We start from the raw sequence: 24,199 nt of genomic DNA on the forward strand, positions 1-24,199 counted from the left end.
TGTACAGGCTGCCTTGAACACTCCTGCCCAGCTGTTAAAGCTCTAAGCACATGTTTTTCCCTCTTGATTGCATAGGCAGCCATCGTGAGAATCATGAAAATGAGGAAGGTCCTGAAACACCAGCAGTTACTTGGTGAAGTCCTCACTCAGCTGTCTTCCAGGTTCAAACCTCGGGTCCCAGTGATCAAGGTACAGGAATTAGAGCAGTAGCTATCCTTCTCATGGTAGGAAAGACTCAGCAAAAGGGTTACTCACTGTTTGATGAAAACGGGAACTGGTTTACTCAACAAGAAACTTAAGCAAAGGACAGTCAGCCTATCTTCCTTCTTGAAACAATTATATAGAGAGGTGTGTATAAACCTTTGTAGTGGACACCCTGAGAAGGATTAAGTCATCCCATGTCCTCCCCTATGCCTACATTGCTGTGGCAGTTAGCTGTCCCAGCTCGTGAACCATAATGTAGCCTTGGCTGGTTTGGCTTGCTAGGAAGTAGTGGGCAGTGGGTGCTCTGATGTGCTGGTAAGAACCTGCCTGGCAGTATGAGGGGAGCACCCTGGGTTACACTGTTCACTCCTGCTGCTGTGCAGGGATTGTGTTGTACGAACATACTACCCTGTAACTAGGGTACTAATGATCTCATTTGCCTACTTTCTGCTGGCGATTCTTCCCCACCCATCCTATGCTTCGGACATTTGATGGCACAGAGCCTTGCCCAAGGCAGCCAGGCTTTATTAGAAAAGCAGATTGTGGCCTAGATATGCTGCAGCCCTTGCGCCTTCATGTCTAGAGCAGACTTGGGAGGTAGGGTACTCAGCCGCCTTAGCAGGCCTTCCTGAAGGACTGCACTCAGGAAAACTGAAGTTCCAGCTAAGCAGACAGGTGGATTTGCTCCTTGCTGAGCTCTCAGTGGAGTGTGACCTCGTGAAGGTGACAGACCTCTGGCCTGATGGTCATTTGTATTTCTTTTTCCCTTTCCCCCTCTTTCTCCTACAATAATGTCCAGAAATGCATTGATATTCTCATCGAGAAAGAATATTTGGAACGAGTTGATGGTGAGAAGGATACCTACAGTTACTTGGCCTAACCCTTCTAAAAGGGTCTGTGACCCACAGCATAGTCCACTGAATAGAATGGAAGCAGCTCACGTTCATAGCAGCCAGCCTGCCGCCATTTGGACCTCCCTTTTTAAAGCTGAGACCACAGTTCCCACCAGCTGGTCTCAGGCTACAGCCGGACTGCTCAGGACTGACACATTTCAGTCAGTAAACAGACGCCAATGCCATTTACCCTAACTTATGGACAGAGGGGAACCGAACCTTCCATGCTGAGGCTGCATGCTACTGCACTTAAATCAATACATTGGCCCCTGGTTAACAGCTGTCTTCTGAGGCAGCACTTGAGAGCGAGTCTGAATGGACCCATGTGTAATCTGCTATGAAAACCATTTGTATAGTGTGTTTCATTTTTTTAATGTGTGAAAATAAAGAAAATTAAAGGATTTCTGTACAAGTTGCATTTGGTTTTGTTTTAAGTTTTACCAATTTCTATATGTAAATAAAAGATTTAATGATTGTGCAAGTGTATATTCCCAGTGTCTTCCTGGAATCCAAAAGAGCTGCATTCTTTGGATTGAAGATTAAGATCTTAATTTTTAAGGCCCCTATTATTTTGGGCACTGACTTGTTTCTGAGACTTCCTCAGTGCCGTGACTCCAAGTTGCTGCTGCCGACGTGCAGGGACTAAATACTGAGACAGGTGCAGAAACTGGGCTGTGTTACCACTAGTAAGAGAAGACCTCGAGTACAGAAGTGGAACCAACATGGCAGGCCTGTGGCCTCCGCAGCACTGAGGTTGACTAGCGACAGGAGGTGGCATTTACTCGCTGGTTACAGTTCTAATCTGTAAAGAGTGAAGCATCTGAAGTATTGGTAACTCCCTAGGTCTGCAGGGAGGGTGCTCAGCCCTTCCCACTTGTCCCTCCTAGTGAAGCTCTCCCAAGGAGGCTGCCATATTCACCCAGGGTGTCCCTAGAAGGGCCCAGGCCAGGGTTCAAGGCTCTCATCCTCCTCAGATCCAGTCCAGCTCAGGAGCATCCTCAGACCTCCAAGGACTCTGCCACAAGGCATTGCATTGACCTTGGTCCCCAATCTCCATTTCCTGGCTGAAGGGCGAGAGGAATGCAGAGGATGGGACCTTCTGAGTCTTCATTGCCACTGTCACCTCTGGGTTTCATTCTTATGCTAAGGATGCCTTCAGGGTTCTCAGTCAGTAATGCTTAGCCACCCTTGACCCATTCCTATGCTAAATTCTAAGCAAGTAGCTCAGAATAGTAGTTCCCCTGTTTCATTTCTGGGGTGGAAGGCACAGCTGTAGTTATTGTTGGGCAGGTTTTGTACCACTGAGCCACATCGTTAGCCCTTCACTTTAAGATAGTGTCTCATTGGGTATCCCAGGCTGGCCTCAAACTCATGATCCTGCCTCTGCCTCCCTAGTGCTGGGGATTTCAGGCAAGCTCTGTCACACCCCATCACTCCATGCCTTTTAGTGTGTCTACTTATAAACAGTCTTCCTAAGACTCTCAGTATCTAAACCAGGTAAAAGCAATCGAACCAGCCACCTCACTGCCTTCCTGTACCCTAAAGGGCCCCAGAGCTCCAGACATGATTTGAAAACTCCCCTACTAATTTTAAAGTGAATGATGCTCACAGCTTGCTTATCCTTCTAACAGTTCATTTTTATGTCTTGAGACAAACACTGTAAACACCATGGGTCCATTTTAAGAATTTGTCTTGAGGGGTTGGGGATTTAGCTCAGTGGTAGAGTGCTTGCCTAGCAAGCACAAGGCTCTGGGTTCAGTCCTCAGCTCCAGAAAATTAAAAAAACAAAAAAGAATTTGTCTTGAGCCCAGGTGTGGTGGTGCAGGCCTTTACTCCCAGCACTCTGGAGGCAGAGGCAGGTGGATCTCTGAGTTTGAGGCCAGCCTGGGCTACAGAGTGAGTTCCAGAACAGTCAGGGCGGTTACACAGAGAAGCCCTGTAAGTCAAGGCAGTTTGGCTGGGATCTCTTCGGTTGTACCAGGATGAAATGTGCCTTTAAGTACCTGGAACTGGACTGTAGGCTGTGCTAGGGCGGGGCTTCACCTCACTTTAGATTGCTGACCTGGAACTGGACTGTAGGCTGTGCTAGGGCGGGGCTTCACCTCACTTTAGATTGCTGACCTGGAACTGGACTGTAGGCTGTGCTAGGGCGGGGCTTCACCTCACTTTAGATTGCTGACCTGGAACTGGACTGTAGGCTGTGCTAGGGCGGGGCTTCACCTCACTTTAGATTGCTGGTAAGTGAACAGTGGTGACTATAATGTGTCAACTTCCTGCTCTGCCGCCATTCTTCCCACCCTGTGGGCTCTTACTCTTCTACAACCATAAGTCCAAATAAGCTCTTTGTTCTAAGTCAACTTTTGATTGTGGTGTTTTATCACAGTAAGGGAAAAGGAACAGATAACATAATCTTTCTTTTGAGGCTATAGGGAGTAGACAGGCAGATCTCTAAATCTAAGGCCAGTCTGGTCTACATAGCAAATTTTAGGTCAGCCAAGGATATATATGAGACCCTGTCTAGAAAAAATAATAATAGTCTGTTAAGTCCCAAACTCCAAAAGGCAGTCCAAATATCCAGAAATGAGCTCAGCCTGAACTATAGGAGGGTTTCTGGCAATTAGACAAAAAGCCAGCATTCCTCAGGAACTTGTGAAACCAGTCCCCCTCTTCCAACATGAGTCATTTACCATCCGGTGGAAGGGACAGAGTTCACGGTGGCCTTGAGGCTCCCTCAGTATCACAAGGACCTGTTACACATTTCAGAGTCCACACTAGCATCCTAGTCCTTCTCACCTCCCCTACCCTAAACTCCCCCCAGCTATCCATTCTTAGACTCCTGCTGTTGTCTCTCCCTCTCCAGGGTCTCACTGTGTGTAGCCCTGGCTGGCCTGGAGTCAGAGGTCTGCCTGCTTCAGCCTCGTGTGCAACCTAGGACCCCAGCACCTATGCACACAAAGCAGATGTGGTCTCACTTGTACCTGTAATCCCAGTGCTGTGGGGGCCAGAGACCGAAGGGTCATCAGGACCACCCTTCCCGTGTGAACTGTAGGCTACGAGTAGATTCTCAGGAATGGGAATCGCTCTTCAGTTGTGTGACCTCCTACTGAGCTCAGAAGGACCTCGGCTCCAAACACAGTCAAAAAGATGGCCCAGGTTAATTGTGGTGGATCAAAAAACTGGAGGGCTAGACATGAATGAAGAGGAGATTTTTATGGGATGGGGAGTCAGAGTGAGGGTAAGGGCGGCCGGGATGCAAAACTGCTATTTAGGCTGGCTGAATAAAAAGCCAAGGTCTGCACCCTCCACACCCTTCTCCCCTACCACACATGAACCTCGTGGTCTAAAGAGCTGGGCTTTTAACTGAAACCAGCTGACAGGGCTGGGGGTAATGGCTTACTCTTACCTGAGACCACCAGGCAAGGGGTCACAGCATAGCAGGTCACTGCCTTTGAGGGAGCTTGAAGACCTGCTCCAGAAAAAGATGAGAACAGGCTACTGAACGAGCGGGATCCTGAAATCTAACCATCAAGCATCTTACAGTGTTCGTTCTTTACTGAACATCAGTGCTTGCTTTTCTTTTAGAAACATAGATTTGGGGTAAAAAAAAAAAAATCAAATAGGCCGACACAGCTGTCAGGGTAGCCGAGACTTTAGGGGTTCAGTTCATGCAGGTATCCAGACCAAATAACGCCTGTCTAACCAGGGGAGTGTGGAATTGTTTCTAACACTACCCACGTAGACCTCTATATATGGCCCTCACTGGAATCATTTATAACAAAGGGCAAAGTGTAAAAACAAGCTTTTTTTTTTAAATTAATTCCAGTCAGAATTAAGTAACAGAATGCTTAAGTTCTTTCAAAATGTTCACATCCAGACTGTCTTGATGACCTGTCAACAACTGTAATCACTTAATTTCCTTGTCTTCACAGCAGTGGTCAAATACTTGGGCGGAAATGGAGGTCAGACCTTCTAGTGGACATCTAAAAGTTAGAGATAGGTGATTTTCAGTACTGAAAAACAAGACAAGGAGTGCCTCTAGGTAAATAACTACTTTCTAACACAAACTATAAAGTCTCTTGAATTTGGCGAGCAATGACATGGTACTTTTCCCGGTCATCAGTCTGGATGGATGAGGTGTTACAGACTGGTTTACCCATGGGGCAGGCTTTGTGCCATACCCCTCCATACATGCCCTTCAAGCTGACTGGCTCTATCTGGAATTGAAGCTTATCAAATGGAGCCAGTGAGAGTTTTCAGTGGGTAAAGGCACTCACTGCCAGACCTGATGACCTGTTTGAGCTGAGGGACCCACAATGTGGAAGGAGAAAACTGACTCTTGTAAACATGCATGCACAGTGGCACACAGGTACAGGCACACACTAAATCAAGATTTAAAACCAAAAGAGTGCCTGTAAGTGGTCCTGGCACTTGGGAGGTAGTAGTGGCAGACTCGGGAGTTCAGTTATTCTCAGCTACATAGCAAGTTTCGAGCCAACCTGGACTATAACACAAGTTCTCCAAATCACTGCTCTACCAATATGACCTGTATCTGACACATCAGTAACTTCGATCTAAACGCTTCCTTCCAGCTGTTGATATCTGGAGATGAGAACCATGGCCAGGTGAGCTATGTCAGTAGATACCATTGATGCCACACACTCTGTGGGGTGTCCTGAACAGTCCCACATTATACTGAACATATGTGCTCTACTTGCCTGTTTGAACAAGGAAGGCTATTGGATTATCTTAAGAAATTGCGTAAAACAAAGTGTTCTCCACCTCAGCAGCTAACCATGGCTACCCATTTTGTCCGGGGCAATCCATGCAAGTGCCAAGTGGAGAACGAAGAGCAGCCATGGTCACTAAAACCCCTCCTGATTTATATCAATCAAAGATCCAAGTTGCTATGCCTTGTGAATTGATATGATCGGAAACTATCTTGGAAATTAACAAAGTGAGTTTTAGTATATAACGTAAAAGTGAGGGTTTTTTAAATACCTTTATAAATACAAATCATATCTAACTCTAGAAAATGTAACTTGGTATAAATTACAAACCCCTAGAGGACTGATTTTGAGCTGTTGTGAACATCTCCACACTGAAGCCGTAAGCATGCCTTGGAGGGTGCTGAGTAGTTACAGTACTGCTCTGTGACCAGCTGCCAAGGAAGTCCAGGTCCCCAGCTCAGTGGGGATTTGGAGGGGGCTGTTTTAAGCCCCTTAGAGATTTAAACTATAGTCAGCTTATTTATGTGTGTTTTCTCTTTTTCTGGGACCATTTCACCAGGCAGCCCAGGCTGGGTTTGGGTATCCCTAATTCACAACCTTCCAAGTACTGGAATAAATCATTACACTTGCCTGCCTACCAGCATCTTCAATTGTGTCTAAACTATAGAATTTAAGATGTATAGGTTCTTAGAAATAACCTAGTCCAACCGCAATCATTTTGCATATGGACAGCCGATTTGGAGGTTGATCCGCTTTCCCTGGGGTACAAGCTGGCTGGAATGTGCTCCACCCATCTCCTGCTGACTTACTTTCCTCGCTGAATGCCCAGATCCCACATCAGTGAGGTTCACTCCAGAGGAAAAGGCAATGGTAACACTGTATCTAGGCAGCCACTATGCTAGTATGTTTATTAGTTATTAAAGATTCATAGACAACTGGAAATGCAAAGCTAAGTTTGGTTTCTCACTGAACGAGGTCTTTCTAGAATCAGCTGATGCCGCTCTATGACAAGTGAGTCAACAAGTTCAAGTATTCTTTATTCAAAGTTGAAAAATGTACCATACTGCATTATTGCAAAAATTCACTGGTACAAAACACTTTGCAGCTGGTGAGAAGGCAATAAAAAGTTGATTTTTAAACTCATTACTATAAATTACTGTTACAGTACTTTGCAAATTCAGAATTTCAAACTGCATTTTCTTTTTCTAAATTGCCCACAGTACTCAAGGTTCCTGAAGCTAAGGCAGCTGTTTCAGAGAGGAGGGGAAGAGGTAGCAGATGTCAAGGGATTTCCATTTCTCTTTCGATGCCCACATACTTCAGGGCATCAGCTTGGCTGTATCTGAAACAACATAAACAAGAAATGTCTACTGTCTAATATTAGGAAAGCCAAGCCGCTGATGTAGAGAACTATGTCACTAAAACACACACCCCACCCCATTACAGAGCTACATGCAAGAAGGGGAAGCATGCATCTGTCACTGATCACCTACTAGATGAGAAGTGCCTGTGTTAGAAGCATTCCCCCCCAGCCCTCTCTGTGCCTCTGCAGCACTCTGCCCCGAGGCAACTCCACATTGTGACATCTGGGTCTAATACTGCGAAAGCAAAATCATGATTCGGAAAGAATGGCTATGCCAAAGAGCAATCCCCATTGGCTGTGCTGATTCCGAAAGTAGGCGCCAAGAGGGGCACTTGAGGGTCCCACCACTAAGGAAGCTGGACAGCTTTGCCTCTAACCCTAGCCCACTTGGAGCAAGCATGAGACAAAGCCACTTGTGACCTCCCCACGAGAACCCTATCCCAATCCCAAGGTGTCACTTAATTCTCTCCAGCTGTACACCACAATGTCCTAGAACTAGGCACACACAGGCCCCCATCTGCACACTTAAGTTTCTGAGTGGGATGGATATTCGGCCACAAGAATTCTCTAACTAGGGGCTGGAGAGAGAGCTGAGGGGTTAAGCGCATTGGCTGCTCCTCAGAAGGACCCAGGTTCAATTCCCAGCACCCACATGGTAGCTCACAACCGTCTGTAACTCCAGTTCCAGAGGATACAGACATACATGTAGGCAAAACACCAATGCACATAAAATAAAAATAAATAAATCTTAAAAAAAAAAAAAAAAGAATTCTCTAACTAGAAATCTTTACCAGATCATACTTAAGTAACTGTTTGGTTAGGTTTGGCCCACCTGGCCAAAAAGAATCCACAGTGGCCACAGGGTAATGCTAACAATGAAAACAATGAAGATACAATGTGCTACCAATAAGGATACACATACTGTACCAATGAGAAAGGGTGCTGTAGGATACAGATGTGACTCCAGACATAATAAGCCCCAGGGGTCACAGCCAGTTATCAACAGCAGGGTGCTAAATGCAGCTTTCTGCATGGGGTTTGTTCTTTTTTTCAAATAAGCGTTGTATAGTTAACACACAAGAACGCACACAGTGGGAACGTGTAACTGTCGACTGGAGCCCACGGCAAATAGTGACTGGCCAATTAGAAGAATGCCCCCTCCAATGATGGCAGATCTGCAAAGATCTTACAAACAGCCTTCACCCCCAGCCCACAGAACAGGAAAAGAAAGCCTGTAGATACTAAAAGTGTATTTTACCAACCTGTAATCAAAAAACAGCTCTTCACCAGTCTGGATGGCTCTCTTAGCAAAGATCCCTATCCTGTGGTCACCATTAACCATCATAACTGGAAAGAGAAACATGGGGCTAGTGAGCATGCAGACAGGTCATGGGAGGCTGACCGTTCACACAGCAAGTGCCCCTCCACCCCCCACCCCCCACCCCCCAAGATACTGAAGTCTGTTACCACTTGGCTGGTAAAAAAAAAAGAAAAAAAAAGGAATTTTATATCAAACTAGCAATTCCAACTTAAAAGCCTACCTTTTGCATAGCAGTTTGGATTTACTGAATGATTAGCAAAACGAATTTTGTTGCCCTTGCGGGTTGCATCCACCACAAAATCTAAAAAGAAAAAACAAACAGTCCAGTGACTAATTTCAATCATGGAGCAAAGTTATTATGGTTTTAGAAATAGTTCTTCAGGATTTGACTTCAAAAGCAAATAAAACATTCAATTTCATTCAATATGAAATGACATTTGGAAGAAAATGCTATTCTAGATTAAAATGAATCCTTGATTGTTAAATGTGGCTCTCAAATGCCATGACTTCTCAATTATATATTGCTGAGCAAAACATGCCTTAAAAATGTAGTCCTGCCAAGAAGTAGGCATATTAACATTTAAGATTACAATATTTCTATGGAACATTTTCATTCAAAACAAAACTGCTCTACCAGTCCAGCTGAAAGTTCCTCTGAATGTTTACTGAGCAGACACATTTTCACAGACCAGGCTGTGGCAGCTGCTGCTTTCCTCACAACCTGTGGGCGACATCCTGGGGCCACAAGGTGCTGTCCACACGCTGCCTGTCCTCCCAGGTCAGACGCACTGACCGAAGAGGGCGCTGTAACTGCTCAGCCCAAGTCCAGGGAGCAGTGGGAGATACAATGTCCCCTCACAGCCAGAGTCTGTGACAGACAGAGCCTGGTGCTCACTGTCTCCTCACACAGCCCTTCTACTCAACGGGGGACTCCCCTTTCCTCACACAGCCCTGAGCCTAGGCCTGGTGATGGGAAACCCCAGGAGCTGTCCTGTGGGCAGGTGCCTCCTTCCCGGCATCTTGCTGACCTCCAAACTTGAAAACCTCAGCCAGCAATCAGATCCCAATCCAACCCCAAGGAGCTAAGTGCTCCGAGCTCAGACATACCGTTGTTCAAGTTGAACAGGAAGCTGCACATGTACTTATCGTACACCTTCCCTCTTCTGTCTGCTTCATCCTGAGAAATGATCTGAAAGGAAGACACAGGAGGAAATTGTTTTGGAGTAAGTGGTCACACCAGTTAGGACATGAAAGAGCCAATGAACAGAATGCTGGTCCCTCCTGAGGGGGTCAAGGGGGCACAATAGCCAAGTTCTCTTCTCTGGGCAGCAATGTACAACAGTAAAGTAGCTTTAAATCGTATTACATTTTATCTGATAATTACGGGGAGGGGGTGCTTTGCACTCATGCCCGTGTGTGGAGGTCAAAAGACAACTTGTGGGAGTCAGTTCTCTCCTTCCACCACGTGGGTCCTGGGGACCACACTCAGGTCACCAACCCGGCAGCAGGTGCCTTTACCCTCGGAACTGTCACACCAGCCCCCAAAATAGACATTTTTAAGAATTCCAATCAGAAAGATTTCTATGTCCTAAGCAATATGCCTAGAGATGATGATTACGTCATCTTTCTGCTGAGTAAAAACAAGGCAAACTGTAACTTTCTGAAGCTGTCTTGTGACTTTCCCCCTCAGCTCTACAACTAAAAATGTCAAGTTAATAATGCTGTTGTTTCTGGATCCCCATCAGTTCATCTGCCAATTAAGTAGGACCAATTCCACACAGCAAAGCGCTTGTTCCCAAACCCCTTACCTCTGGATAATAAAAGGCAAACATGACCGGCGCTAAAGCAATCGAGCTAGTTAGTACACAAACCACATCGACAGACACAAAGAAGTCCGGGCTACGGGGTGTTCAGTATGAATTCATTCTAACTTGGAGTTGCCCAAAGTAATGCAAGCTGCTACTCTACACAAGACCACTGGATCACACAGGAGCACCTTACCTCTCCACAGTACTCGGAGATGAATTCATTCTTCTGCACAGGATCTTTGATGAAGATTCCCCAGCCTGCCACATCAGACGGTGCCAGCAGTAAGTGCTAGAGAAGAAGCACAATCACATAAGACCAGAGCAAAAGCAGACTGAGACGAGCAGGCTGCACAGTGAAAACAGATGACCACAGTCAAACCTCAGGCCCGTCCGAGGGGAATACTCAATGCCCAAGCGGATTTGATAGGGATGAAGTTGCCAAGTGTGTCTGGAAAACTATTAATGTTTCTAAACAAAATTCAGGATAAATACCCTCTTCCAGGAAAAACAAATCAAACCGGGCCTCTGGTGTCTCGGGTACTCGGTGAGGGAGGTGTGTGAGAGCACTGCCCTTTTACTTCCCTCCAGTCCCCTCTAACTCACTTTCAACCAAACACAATCCAAAAGGTTCATGTGCCGCAAGCTGGGGCCCCAGCCTATGGACTGATCACCTAGAGGTGACTGAATTGTGAGGGCTCTGAACTAATTAAGAGATGGATCTCTTGATGGACTCATCATTGGAGGGTGCAGACTAGGTGAGTTCTGGTTGGAGGAAGTGGTCGCTGGCAGCATGTCTTTTAAATGTGCATCTTGTGTGCCATGGATCACTGACCAGCTCACAATGCTCAGCCTCACTATGCACAGGCCAAGAGCAAGAGAGGCTGGTGCCCATGTGCCGAAATGCTAGCACCCAAAACTTTATCTCCTTTAAGTGTTTTCTCAGCTATTTGTCACTGTGGCAAAACTGAGAAACACAAAATTTTATTTTTATTTATCGGTTTAGTGTGTGTATGTGTAGTGTATGCATGTGTGTGCACATGTGTGTTTGTTTGCCTGTGTGGACACATGTGCAGGTCAGGAGCACCTTCAGGTATTGGATCTATTACTCTCCACCTTACTTCTTTGGAGACAGGATCTCTCTCACTGAACCTAGAGCTGCTTCAGTTAGACCCCAGGCCCACCAGCTATGCCTGGTTTTTAATATGGGTGCTGGGGATATGAACTTATGTCCTCACGGCTGCAGGCAAGCTCCTTACCCATGGTACCATCTCTCCAGACCTTGGTTTTGGTTTTAGGTTTTGAGACATGGTGTCACTAAGGGTGGCTGCCCCCGAATATGGGTATACCACCACAGCTGGTTGATGAAACACATTTAATGTGAGTACACCAACCTCTCTCCTTGGATCTTTCCCTCTATTTCCCAAAGTGCATTCTGTTGCCTGCTCAAGTCCTCAGCACATTCTGGTTCTTTACTGGTCTGTATTTTCTGGAGACCCTGCCATTTCCTCCACAGAAGCTTCCTTCTAGCAATCTCATAATAACATAGAAAATTACCATGAAGAATATCATGATTCATCAATCCCACAGAGAAGGCCAAGATGACCACTGTTTTCTGCTTTTCGAGACATGGTTTCTCTGTGTTGCTCTGGCTGTCCTGGAACTTGGAGATCTGCCTGCTTCTGCCTCCTGAGTGCTGGGATTAAAGGTGTGCACCACCACTGCCTGGATGACATGATAACTATTCATCACAGCTCTTTAGCACGCTTCACGGAGAACCTTCTTGTGACAGGGGTTCCCGGATCATCCAAACTTCTTTCTTCCTATTCTGATCCACCCCTGCCAGGTGAATTTCCCAATCACCTTCCTGGTCAGAAACAAAATTAGCTAACTCGTCAGTGGAAACAACCAGGTGAACCCAGGCGGTCGAAGCTACATCCACAGAGTTCTATTCTGAGGCAAAGGTGTCACCAAGGAGACATGGCAGCATGAACGTCATGCCCACTCTACAAACACACTGAAGGAAGGGTAGGTCTATCCCCCAATGACAAATCTGGGGCCAGGACACTAAGGGACAGAGTTCGTTCTGAACAAATATGCCAGAGCAAACTCAGACAACATCATGATGACCTAAATGGATATGTAGCCACCACCTAAAGTAAAATGATCCAAACCCCAAAGAGAAAATCACTGCACAGCTAATCCAGATCAGATCTTCTATGAACAGTGTTGGTTTAAAAACCCAAGGAAGAAAAAAGAAAGCTAAGAGAAGCCGAATGGCAGGATTTCAAAGAGGGTCCCGAAGAGTGGGGTGATCTGGGGCTGGCGGGATGACTCAGCAGTTAAGATCACTAGCTACTCCTGCGAAGGACCCGGGTTCAGCTCCCATACAGTGGCTCACAACCTAACTCTAGTTCCAGGAAATTCAACACCCTCTTCTGAACTGTACTGGTACCAGACATGCATGCGGTACGCATGTATACATGCATGCATGTAAATATAGCTTTAAAATGGAAATACTAGGGTGCTATCAACCATGTGACGGCTCCTGAGATGTGCCATCACCACACAGGGCAGGGGAAGTCGCAGAGGGGTGACAGTGGGGACAAAGGACACCAGAGTGTTTCTTGCTCCAGTACTTACAATTCTTTTTGTTTAATTCATGGCATGCTATGGTGCAGGTGTGCTGAACACCTTAAGGACTCAGTTCTCTACTCCCACCATATGAGTACTGGGTTATAACCACTGAGTCATCTCATCAGATAGCAAGTCTTATGAATCTGGGTTTCCTTACCTGTAAAATGGGGTAAGTATTCAAACAGTGCCTGCTACATATTAGACAGCTAATAATATCAGCTATTGTGATGGAAAGGATTAATTAAAGAAAGATATTGAGTCTTCCTAGTCCAACAGATCATTCAGGCTTCCTTTGCTCAGTAATTACTCCCTGGCTACTCATTTAAAATCACCTATGTGCGATTCCCAGACTTCTAATACATAACTGCTGGATGGGGCATTTTGAAGACTTTAAGGGTGTTTGTGCATTGAGACAGTCTTACGATACAGCTCACACATGAGCGTCCGCCTCACGCACTCTCTAGAGGGCTGGGATTGCAAGCATGCATCACATGCCTGGCTCTTTTCAGGGACACTAAAGATCAAGAACGAAGCCTCCAGAACTTTGCTGAAGGAAATTCCATCTTTTACTATGCACAGAAAGGATCCTAAGCAAACACACAAACACAACGAGAATGGGCCTGTACACTCTGATAGAAGGCACCATCTGTTTCCATTAAGGAGACACAATGTCTTTGTGTTAATAAAACAAGAAAGTTTGAATCAACTATTAAAATACTAGATAATTCGTATTTCAATTCTGATAGCATTACTGACTACTTCTCAGAACTTCAGGTTTATCTTGCCATCCAGTAAAGCATTTACTTTGTGGGAAATATGAGAGTGCATTAGCTCTTTTAGGTGGTCGGCTGTGTCAAGACAAAGCTGGGCATCTGCTCTCCAGTCGCCAGCTGTCAGACACTAACTGAAATAGACTATGAACACAAACTTTGTACCTTCTATGACAAGTTCACGGCCACAGAAGTAGCTGCTGATGCTTTGAGTGAAGAATGGAAGGGTTCTGTGGTCTGAATCAGGGGTGGGAACAACAACAGAGTTTCCCAGGAAACAAGGTATCCTGACCCCAGCCAAGTGTGCACCTGCCCTTGAGCTGGAGTTCTTGTTACAGACAAAGGAGAACTGGAAAGGGCAAGTTCAAGTCTGTCTGTGGATGCCACGCTGAGTGATCTCAACTTGGTTATTTTGTTTAAAAAGGGGAGAAGGATACTCCTGAACTGACAGATACTGTGTCTCAGTGGTTGGAGCCCAAGAGCTAGTAGGATCTGAAAGCTTTTCAATCTCTCTAAAAAAAGATGATGCGGGGGTTGGGGATTTAGCTCAGCGGTAGAGTGCTTGCCTAGCAAGCGCAAGGCCCTGGGTTCGATCCTCAGCTCTACAAAAAAAAAAAAAAAAGATGATGCCTGATAATATATTGCCAGAAAGTCCTTAAACAAAAAAGGTAAGAAGTTGAGGACTACAGCACCCAAGATTCAGCACCTTGTTCCTCCATGTGTCCTGCAACACAAACACCAAGGTGCTGCTCTGAAGAAACAACACACTAAGAAAAACAAGGAGGAAGCTGCAGAACATACTAAACTTATGGCCAAGAGAATGAAATCAAAGAAAAATGCCAGGAACAGGTGGCCAAAAGACATAGGCTGTCCTTGTTGAGAGTTGCTACTCAGAAGTCAGAGTCCAGTCAAAAATGAGTGTTTAAGAGGAACAAATGACCACACCTTAAATCTGGGATGGGGAGTGGATAACACCTGCATTATCCAACAACACCTGAGCATCTCTCTCTTCCCCCAGCTGCACCTTTAAGGACCCTTTTAATTCTGTTATTCCCAGATAAAATCTCCAAGACTAAAGAGCCATCTTCCAAAGGATGGGGATGAAGTTCAGCTGTTGGTAGAGTACTTATCATGCACAAAGCTCTGGGTTCAATCCACAACACCAATAAAAACAGGCATGGTAGAACATACATAGGTCCAGAACTCAGAAGATAGAGGCAGGAGGATCAGAAATTCAAGTTCATTCTCAGCAACATAGTGAGTCTGAGGACAGCATAGGTTACATAAGATGCTGTCAAAACAACAAGTTTCCAGACACGACTTATTTACCTTTTTAGAGCCCCGCTGAATACTGCAGTTCTTGCAGGACACGTTCTTACTGTCCCAGTGGTCAGCAGCTCCACATGTGAGACAGAGGTCAGGGTCACACTCTCGGACAGCCAGGTAGCATGGACACTGCTTGGTGTTGCACTGTGCTTTGCACCGGCACCCAGGAAATCGGTTTTGACCTTCGGGGATAAATTTCATCACCATCACCATCACACCTAGCAATCATCATTCTATCACAACCCTTTACAGGAATGTAGCCAATGTCTTGCTGAGCACATGAATGACATTTAAACCCTCACCACCTTTCCCTTGCTACTCCACTGTTGAGACGAGCAAACAGGAACAGCACACATGAAGCTGCTAGACTGAGAAAGAGCTGGGTTGTTGTCTATTTCATACTTGTTAAATGGCATATGGATTTAAGTTCTATGATAAATTAACCAGGGGAGGGAAGGTCTTGGAATGAATGGTATTCATGGCCCTGGACCATGCCAGTAAGCCAGCAGTTCTCAACCTGTGGGTCGAAACCCCTTCAGCAAACTCATCTCCAAGAATATTTACATTATGGTTTATGACAGTAGCAAAATTACAGTTATGAAGTAGCAACAAAAATAATTTTATGCTGGGGGTCACCACAACATGAGGGGCTGTATTAAAAGGTCATAGCGTTAGGAGGGCTGAGAACCACTGTAACAAGCCGTATTTATTTCTCATCCATCCCCTGGTATCCAAACTCTATGTACAGCTTCGTTAAGTCATTCTAAAGACCTACTGCCCTTCTGCTACTTTCCTTCACTCTGAGCACTGAACCCCTCTTAACTCTCTCCTCTGGTGCCCACAGAGGCTTGGGCACCCTCTCCTTACAGTCTATGCCACTTTACTGTCATTCAAATGACCGAAGAAAAACAGACAAGTCCAATCCATCACTACAACTCTGCCTGACTTGTGTGCACACACACACACACACATTGCCCAAGAGGCTGACAGGACATCAGCACATACACGCTCACTGACTCTTGGGACTAAGCTGCTTTCCTAAAGCCAGCCACCAGAGCATCCCAGTCCCTAGGGCTTCATTTAAATCACCATTTCCAGCTGCTGACCAAAGGCCTATTCAATTCTCATGCAATTGCACCAAAGCAACAAATACTTACACTCTGAACTACATTGACAAAACTTTTCACAAAAATTTTGTGCTATCACACAAGGGCACGAACTGTCACAAGGCTGTCGTGGATGGTCACAGGGTTGATAGTTGTAAACATGGTTAGAGGAGCCGTCTGAGTAAAGATAACAGCACGCAGCCAATGAATCCAGGGAGATGGGAAATGATCATCACAATTAACAAGACATTCTTCCCCACTACCTCTGGAACGTCCTTTACTGGCTGCCTTTACTGAAATACACACTCCTGTGGAAAAAAAAAATCACCTCCCACCCCCAAGTGCTTAAAAACTTGGTTTCACATTTCAGCCCCCCTGCCAAAGTGTTGCTTCACCGCTTCTCACTAACTCACTCCATCCAACTCATTTTCACTTTCTGAACAGCAATAACTGGAGAACAACAGACACATTTCATTTAAATTGATTTGCTAAGTAGAAGTCAATTAAATCAGAATAACCAAAACTTCAATCCAGTTTCTACTCTAAAACAAATGAAGACAAAAGAAGTTTTAGCTAATAATGGGGGTAAACGGGAAGATGCTGACCCTTTTTCAGCTGTATCTTTCTGCAGTGCGCCGCCCACAACCTGCGAAAAAGAAAAACAGACTTCAGCGTGAAGGTGCAAGGCCAACCGGCTGCGAATCCCCGAGACCTGGTTAAGCGGACCTGTCTGTGCAATTAGCGTAGCAGTGCCGAAAGGCACAGGGAGCCTTACACTACCTGTCAGCTCACACTGACCTGGAACATGCTCACTCAGGTGGCGGTGCCATGCCCAGAAATTGCAAGAAAGTACCTGTCCACATTGCCTGGGTAAGACTAAGGAGGCCTTGAGCATACCTACCGATTTAGTCTTGTCTGAATTATATGGACACTGGTACTCCCTATAATTTCAGGCATCATTAACCACCCAATTGAACTGCATGATAAGAAACTGTTCAACCAAAAATTCAGAAGCATCTATGAAAGCCTAAATTCATGGTCCCATGGGAAAATTTCTGAAAAGTTTTAAATGATTTACAATAGCAATGCAATACATACACTATGGGCCTATACTGAATTTTTGAAGCATAATTTAACAGCTTCCTTACCTACTCAACTACACTTTCCATTTTAAAAAACAGCGGGTTTGGGATGGGGGATCCAATCATGGTTTCCCTGGCTCGACATTTACAAAAGCATTCTGTACACTTATTCACCGTAAGCCTTTGTGAGAGGTAAGAGCCACAGACTTAGATGAGGCTCACTTTAAATATCAGAATGTAATGGCACACTTAGAAAATCCAGGCTCCTAGAATAAAAGACACTTCTAAACACTGGCCCAGAGAGCACAGTAGGAACACGTCTTACAACATTCCATAACAAACAGTAAAGGAACTGTTTACGTAGTCTGTACTGCAATATGTTTTTCTCAACCAAAATCCAATGGATGTGGTAACCAAAATTTTTATGACTTGATATGCCAAATATCCTGAAGTGACTGTACACAATAACAGCAACCATCAGGGAAGAGGAGATTTCTGTAGTCTACGTCTGACAGCAGTTTAAACGCTTTCTTATAATCATCAAGTGAAAACTGACTCCTGCTCATGGGAGAAGCCCTGTCCCACACAGCAGCGGCTCCTCAGCAGGCTTACCGGTGTTTCCTTTTCTTCTTTCTCGGAGGAGTGTCCACATCCTCAGTGGGGACAGGTGCTATGACACTGGACTCTTTGACTCTGAACTCATACACCTAGGTGAGAGGCGGAGGCGGAGTAACATGAACAGCCACTGTACGCTTTTGCATTCTGGGGAAATGTCTGTTTCTCTGGTGACAGTGCCAGGTATGTAGGGTACAGGCAAGACACAGGAGAAATCACTGCTGTCCTATCACAGTGCCAGGTATGTAGGGTACAGGCAAGACACAGGAGAAATCACTGCTGTCCTATCACAGTGCCAGGTATGTAGGGTACAGGCAAGACACAGGAGAAATCACTGCTGTCCCATCACATTGGGAACACAGCTAAATTTAGAGTCTGGCAAAATTTCAATTCTATGTATTTAAAGCTACCACATCCAAACTGAATTCTAAACTAGGAAAACTCTGAAACACAGCTAAAAAACACTACTGATTTAATTTTCTTTCTTTTTTTTTTTTTTTTTTTGGCTTCTGGAGCTGAGGACCGAACCCAGGGCCTTGCGCTTGCTAGGTAAGTGCTCTAGGCAAGCGCTCTCTACCAATGAGCTAAATCCCCAAACCCTGATTTAATTTTCTTAAGGGAAGGAGAAAAACAAATTCCCTTCAGAAGATGAACAGAATGAAATCAAATGGCTCCAAGTCTGGACAATGAGCACCTATTAGCCCTGTGTTTAAATCTCTTAGAATACATATGCTTACCTGTCTACATGTTTTGGTCCCAATCAGCCTAGCGATGGCACAGAAATTATCATAGTAAGTCCCGATGAGGACTCGAAACATTGAGGCTTCAGCACCACTCCACTCCACGTTCTCAGGAGGTTCAATGTTTGGCTTCATCTTTATGGGTGTTTGACACCGAGAATTTGCTTCTACAAAACCAATGTTAGCACTAGTCAAGAAATGGCGGCTAAGGGGATGGGGAGATGACTCAGTGGGTAAAAGCTCTTATCACAAGGACCAGAGTTCAAATCCTCTCAACCACATCAAAGTCAGACACATAGCAGATGCACTCCTACAAGGAAATGAGACAGAGATGGGAGAGTGTCCAGCAGTTCACAGGTGTATGCAGTGAGGAATAACCAAAAGACCTTACCTCAGATAAGATGGACGTGAGCACCCACCAGGAGGTTGTGCTCTGCCATTCACACCTACACCATGGCATAGTAGTGCACACACACACACACACACACACACACACACACACACACACACACACTCTCTCTACTAAACAATATGAACAAGCAAAATTCAGGATATGCTGAAGAAAAACAGAAGGCACTTAACTGTATTTTAGAACTAAGTAAAAACATTGTATTTTAGAATTAAGTAAAGCCAGAAACAATATCAAAAAGATCTTCATCCTCCCCCACAGGACCCATGAAATTCTGCTTCTTTCAACACAGACTTAGCAAGTAAACACAAATGGGGTCTATTATCATTTATGATATTGTTCACGGAGTTGAAAGAACTAAAACTCAGTCAATAAAAGATACACCCAGCAGCAGTACTTGTTTTCTCCCTAACTGAAACTACGCAGAGGTCCTCAAGATTAACAGTAAGTATCTCAGTTTCATCACGCTCCATCAGAGATGGACGGGGAACGGTACAACGGTAAGAACAAATTGCGTCAGACCTTCCAGGAACCCAGACAGACGAGGATGACAAGGTGGTGGAGTGGGGAGCGAGCACAAACAATTCAGCTATGTGCCGCTGACAGGACTCTCCGATCTTAGCAGGGAAAGGGGAGGGAGGTAAGGGCCCTGGAGATGGCTCTGTGGTTAGGAGAGCGTACTGCTCTAGCAGAGGGGACCTGAGTTTGGTCCCCAACACACACATCAGATGATCTTAACTCTCAGAAAGTTCAACCTACGAAGCCCAGTCATTGGCTGTGTCTTACCAGAGGAGCTGGAAGTTTCATCTTTTTTCTCCTCTTCTTCTTTATCGTTGTTCTCGCCCCCAGTTTCAGTCCCTGCTTCCCTGTCACTGTCTGTATCCTTGGACTCCAGCACACTGATGGTGGGGGTGCTGGGTCTGCTACTGTTATTTGGAAGTCTTCCTCTTCTGCGGCCCCCTGGGCGCTTGGGTGGTGTCTTTATCCTCTCAGCAGTGAGGGCAGCGGCAAACTCCTTAGCTCCCTCCTGGAAAATGAAAAATGGAGGCATCAGGGTAAAGTTCTAACCCTTCTTTTGGTGGACTAGAATAAGAAGACATTGCATAACAGAGTTGCTCAAGAATATATCTATCACAGTACCCATCAGCACAGTCATTTGTATATCAACACACCCAACCACTTTCTGTTTGCTTTTGATAGCTTCAAGATTTTCGAAACATAAAAATAGGTTCAATATTTTGTTCTAATGATGCAAAAATCAGGCAAGACAGTTCTACATGATGAATTTGTAAAATATGTTAAATTAAAACATAGTTAAAATATAAGAGTATTTTGCATAATAAAGGTATTGTTCTCTACATATACATACAGTACACTTAAAGGAGAATCTCTATCAAAAGACTCACATACTAAAGTGTGTCAAGTCAGACTTCCTATTTCAAAGCTTAAAATAATACATATCTCTTTAAAGGTACTATTAAGTATACAAGAACACAAAACATATACATGCATGACTTAGTCCCTTCCGGTCTTACTATTAAAACAGCCAATGTTTTTTCCTGTGAAGGATGCAAAGCCACAGGAAGACATGAAAGAACTTTTAGGAACAAGGTAAGGGTTACATTTTGCATTCTGAAGTATCACAATCCAATCTCAGAAAGTATAAAACAATGGTAAGAGCATGGTTTGTAAGAGACCACAGAGACATTTTAGATGAGCCAATGAAGTTCTGCCTTATAAAGAATATAAAACAGTGCTCAGGAATTCCTTTTTGCATTTTTTATTTTTTTATTTTTTTAGTGGAAATAGAAGGGAAAAGTTTGAAAGGAGCCAACAGTTTTATACTTCACTCTACAAAAACCAAATTGCTTAAAAATAGGATACCTTCTGCAGGTGCCATTGATTGAATCTTCTGTCCAAAATCCAACAGGCAATATATGCCCACTTAGTTCCTAGGTAGGAGTGGCTTGGTTCAAAGAGGGGAAATGGTAAAAAATAAGATAGTACCCGTAAAAAACAACTTTCCTGCCTCATACTTTCCTAATCCCTTACTCCTAATCTCTATCACTTAAAAAAAGAAAGTCTGTGGGATCTATGATATAGCTCAAACTGCAAGTGGCCTAAAACATTCCCAGAAGGGATACGTCCATGCTTAGGAACGTCTGCACACAATTAACTGAGCTTCTGGTGTCTACGTGGGCTATCTATGCCTCATACTCTCATAAACTTTGTAGAGAGTCCTTGATCCTAAAGACCGAGAGACATTGCTGCAGAAATAACACAGATAAACCAAGAAAGAGTCATGCGGGATTAACAGACTACACTGTGCAGCACAGAGCTATGGAGAAACAAGGGTGAGAAGACTGCCTGCCATATGTAAGTACGGGTGCAGACAGCGTTAGCGCCGCTTCACCACCTCCACCAAGGTTCTCACGAGCCCTCCAGAGAAACAAAGCTCTAAACCTCACCAGATGCTGGTAACACTGTGCTCCACAAGGCTTGTTGTCCAGAGCTGTTTCCGTGTTCTTCCGCTTATAGGTATTGGGTGTTGCATGGAAGGCTGTAGAATAAACACAAAGTATCTGAATGTGGCTATAAAAAGTGTACTTTTTCATTTCCCCAGATCCACTGGAAAACCCACTAATATCTTTCAAGTATGTAGTCTACTTTTTACAACTTCTTCTCCATCTATCACAGGGTATTCTCCACTCTTCTTCCAACCTCCAAGAAAGGTAGAAACATAGTAAACTCTGGAATGATTCATAATCCTTATTTTCCCCTTGCAAGTATGATTGATGGGCATAAAGTGTAACTATAAACATTTAACTTGAGTGTTTAGTATCTCCAACGGGTAAAAGATATTGCAAAAGGAAACCAGACTTCCTAATTTTATAAAAAAATATTCTGGCATCTACAATTTCTCTCTGTAGGGAGGGGTTTTTTGTAGGGGAGGGGTGAGATAGGAGGACTGTATCTTTCCCAGGCTGGCTTTAAACTCAGGGCACTCTTCCTGCCTCACCTCCCGAGTACTAGAATTACAAATGTATATCACGATACTTAGCTCTGACATAATTTCTTGATTTCTAGAGGAAGGTCAATTTATTAAGCATGGAGTTGAAAATGGTTCTACTTGTTAAGACTCTAGAGAGAACCTCCCAGTGGCTAGGATTCAATTCTAGGGTGTGTTCACTGGTTGTTTTCTCATGTAATGGAAAAGGCCGGGACTGGGGATTTAGCTCAGTGGTGGAGCCCTTGCCTAGCAAGCACAAGGCCCTGGGTTCGGTCCTCAGCTCCAGGGGGGAAAAAAGGCCAATGCTTAAAACAAACTATTCAAAATTACACAAGATGAAACTCACCTTAATTTAGCTAAAAATAAGTGATATTAACATAACTTTGTGGGATTTTTGGCTGGAATTTTTTGGTGGTATTGTTTGTAAAGACCTTTTTCCATAAAGGCTCCTCTCTATCTTCTCCCCTCAAATATTAGGGATCCAATCCAGGACCCTGTTAGGCAAGGCTCAGCCATTGAGCTAAATTCCCAAGTTGTTCCCCCACAAACACACCTTTTTAATGGTAGTTGGGTTTTGGTTGTTTTGGTTTAGTTTTGACCAAAGTTTTGATATATAGCCTAGGCTAGCAAACTTGCCTCTGTCTCAATAATGTTGAGATTACAGACAGTAACACCACATGTTCTGGTGTTTTGGATTTGTTTTAGCTCAAAATAAATTTCTCTTAAAATAGACTTAAAAGGATCAGCAAGATAAGGGCACTTATCACCAAGTCTGCACACAATTAACTGAGCTTCTGGTGTCTACGTGGGCCAACACGTTCAATTCCTAGAACCTACATGGTGGAAGGAAAGAACCAACTCCAACACGTTGACTTCCACGTTCACACCACGGTCAACATGTGTGCTCACATGCAAAAGCACTGAGTCAGTGTTGTAAATAGAGAGAGGCTCATGGGCACACTAAAGGTACCTCAAACTGAGAAACAACCCAGGGACTGGGGAGCTGGCTCAATGAACAAATAAATACACACTGATAATAAGCAATGAGAGAAATACTGTATCGCAAATGACTTGAACTTCTCCACAAATGATCTAAACAGTTAGATAATTTTGTAGATGAGGAAAAGGAATTGGATCCATATTCCCACCAGAATAAGTTCCACACAGAAAGACACACAAGTGTACCTTTTTAAAAGGCGAAGTGGGCCGGTGGGACGGCTCCATGGACTAGTAAAGGAGCTGGCCATCACGCCTGACAACCGGAACTCAACCCTCAGAACCCACACGGGAGAAGAGAACTGACTTTCTAAACTTGTCCTGACTTTCACAGGGGCACCACAGCACACATCTCCCTCCAGCCCCCAAAATAAATGAACAAATGTAAAAAATAAATTAAAAAAATAAATTAAAAAAAAGAATAAAGAAAAGAAGCAAAGTTTAAAACGTGAAGCGGGGAGCCTTATAATCTTAAAGTAGAGAAAGACAAATGATACATTTAATTTTTTTTTTTAATTTAACCCTACTTATGGACCTTTTATTATTAAACAAACTTTAAACAACTCATTTCAAGAGAACTGACTCAGGGCTGGGGAAGGCTTCAGTAGGTAAACTGCATACTATGCAGGCATGATGAGGACCTGAGAGTAGATCCTCAGCCCTTCTACAAAGGCTTAGTGTGGCCGGATGTATCTGAAAGCCCAGCACTGGGGAAGCAGAGATAAGGAGGCTCTCAGGGGCTTGATGTGCAGTCAGCGAACACAAAAAGGTGAACTCCAGGTTGACTGTCCGATCTTGACTCAAAAAATAAGGTAAACTAGAGTTACTCTATAATGGGGCAACAATGCCTCTACTAGACAACACAGGCTAACTAATAAAAAGGCAAGTGCCAGGAACAGGATACCTCCTTTGGAGTTATTGAGCAGTGAGGTTCCATAGGCCCCCAAACATTACAGGCTATTGCCAATGCTACTGAGAAGACCTTACTGCTGAAGAGATCACATACTTGAGTCATAGAACATGAAGTTATCAAGCTGGCACTAACCTGAAGCTTCATCCCTACTGACTAGCATGCACAGTGCAGGAAGGGGCTATGCACTCTAATGCAGGGGGAAAGTAATCACCCATCTTCCCAGCTGTGAATGCTGCAAGATGCTATTAGGACTGGCATGGCAAGACATGCCTTTGTTGCTGT

General features: G+C 44.5%; 2 protein-coding genes across 12 annotated transcripts in view; one reads left to right on the forward strand and one right to left on the reverse strand.

Annotated features, from left to right (window-relative positions):
* Cul1 (cullin 1) overlaps positions 1–1,583 on the forward strand; it is an 86,176-nt gene extending 84,593 nt beyond the window's left edge. For all 3 annotated transcript variants that reach the window (XM_052718966.1, XM_052718964.1, XM_052718965.1), the window contains exons 21-22: positions 76–189; positions 1,004–1,583. In XM_052718966.1, coding sequence (XP_052574926.1) covers positions 76–189; positions 1,004–1,084 — 195 coding nt within the window. In that variant the 3' untranslated portion in view covers positions 1,085–1,583. The remainder of the gene's footprint in view (positions 1–75; positions 190–1,003) is intronic.
* A 5,257-nt stretch (positions 1,584–6,840) lies between these two features.
* Ezh2 (enhancer of zeste 2 polycomb repressive complex 2 subunit) overlaps positions 6,841–24,199 on the reverse strand; it is a 69,584-nt gene continuing 52,225 nt past the window's right edge. For 5 of the 9 annotated variants that reach the window (XM_052720585.1, XM_052720588.1, XM_052720584.1 and 2 more), the window contains exons 9-20: positions 21,467–21,558; positions 19,785–20,025; positions 18,587–18,756; positions 17,847–17,941; positions 16,758–16,798; positions 16,204–16,329; positions 15,050–15,228; positions 10,510–10,605; positions 9,616–9,697; positions 8,729–8,809; positions 8,450–8,534; positions 6,841–7,166 (exon numbers count right to left, since the gene is read on the reverse strand). In XM_052720585.1, coding sequence (XP_052576545.1) covers positions 7,106–7,166; positions 8,450–8,534; positions 8,729–8,809; positions 9,616–9,697; positions 10,510–10,605; positions 15,050–15,228; positions 16,204–16,329; positions 16,758–16,798; positions 17,847–17,941; positions 18,587–18,756; positions 19,785–20,025; positions 21,467–21,558 — 1,349 coding nt within the window. In that variant the 3' untranslated portion in view covers positions 6,841–7,105. The remainder of the gene's footprint in view (positions 7,167–8,449; positions 8,535–8,728; positions 8,810–9,615; positions 9,698–10,509; positions 10,606–15,049; positions 15,229–16,203; positions 16,330–16,757; positions 16,799–17,846; positions 17,942–18,586; positions 18,757–19,784; positions 20,026–21,466; positions 21,559–24,199) is intronic. The other 4 variants (XM_052720592.1, XM_052720590.1, XM_052720594.1 and 1 more) reach the window with 1 other exon arrangement.

The sequence above is a fragment of the Peromyscus californicus genome, unplaced genomic scaffold (assembly GCF_007827085.1).
Source record: "Peromyscus californicus insignis strain IS unplaced genomic scaffold, ASM782708v3 Scaffold_6__1_contigs__length_162567912, whole genome shotgun sequence".
Lineage (NCBI taxonomy): Eukaryota > Metazoa > Chordata > Mammalia > Rodentia > Cricetidae > Peromyscus > Peromyscus californicus.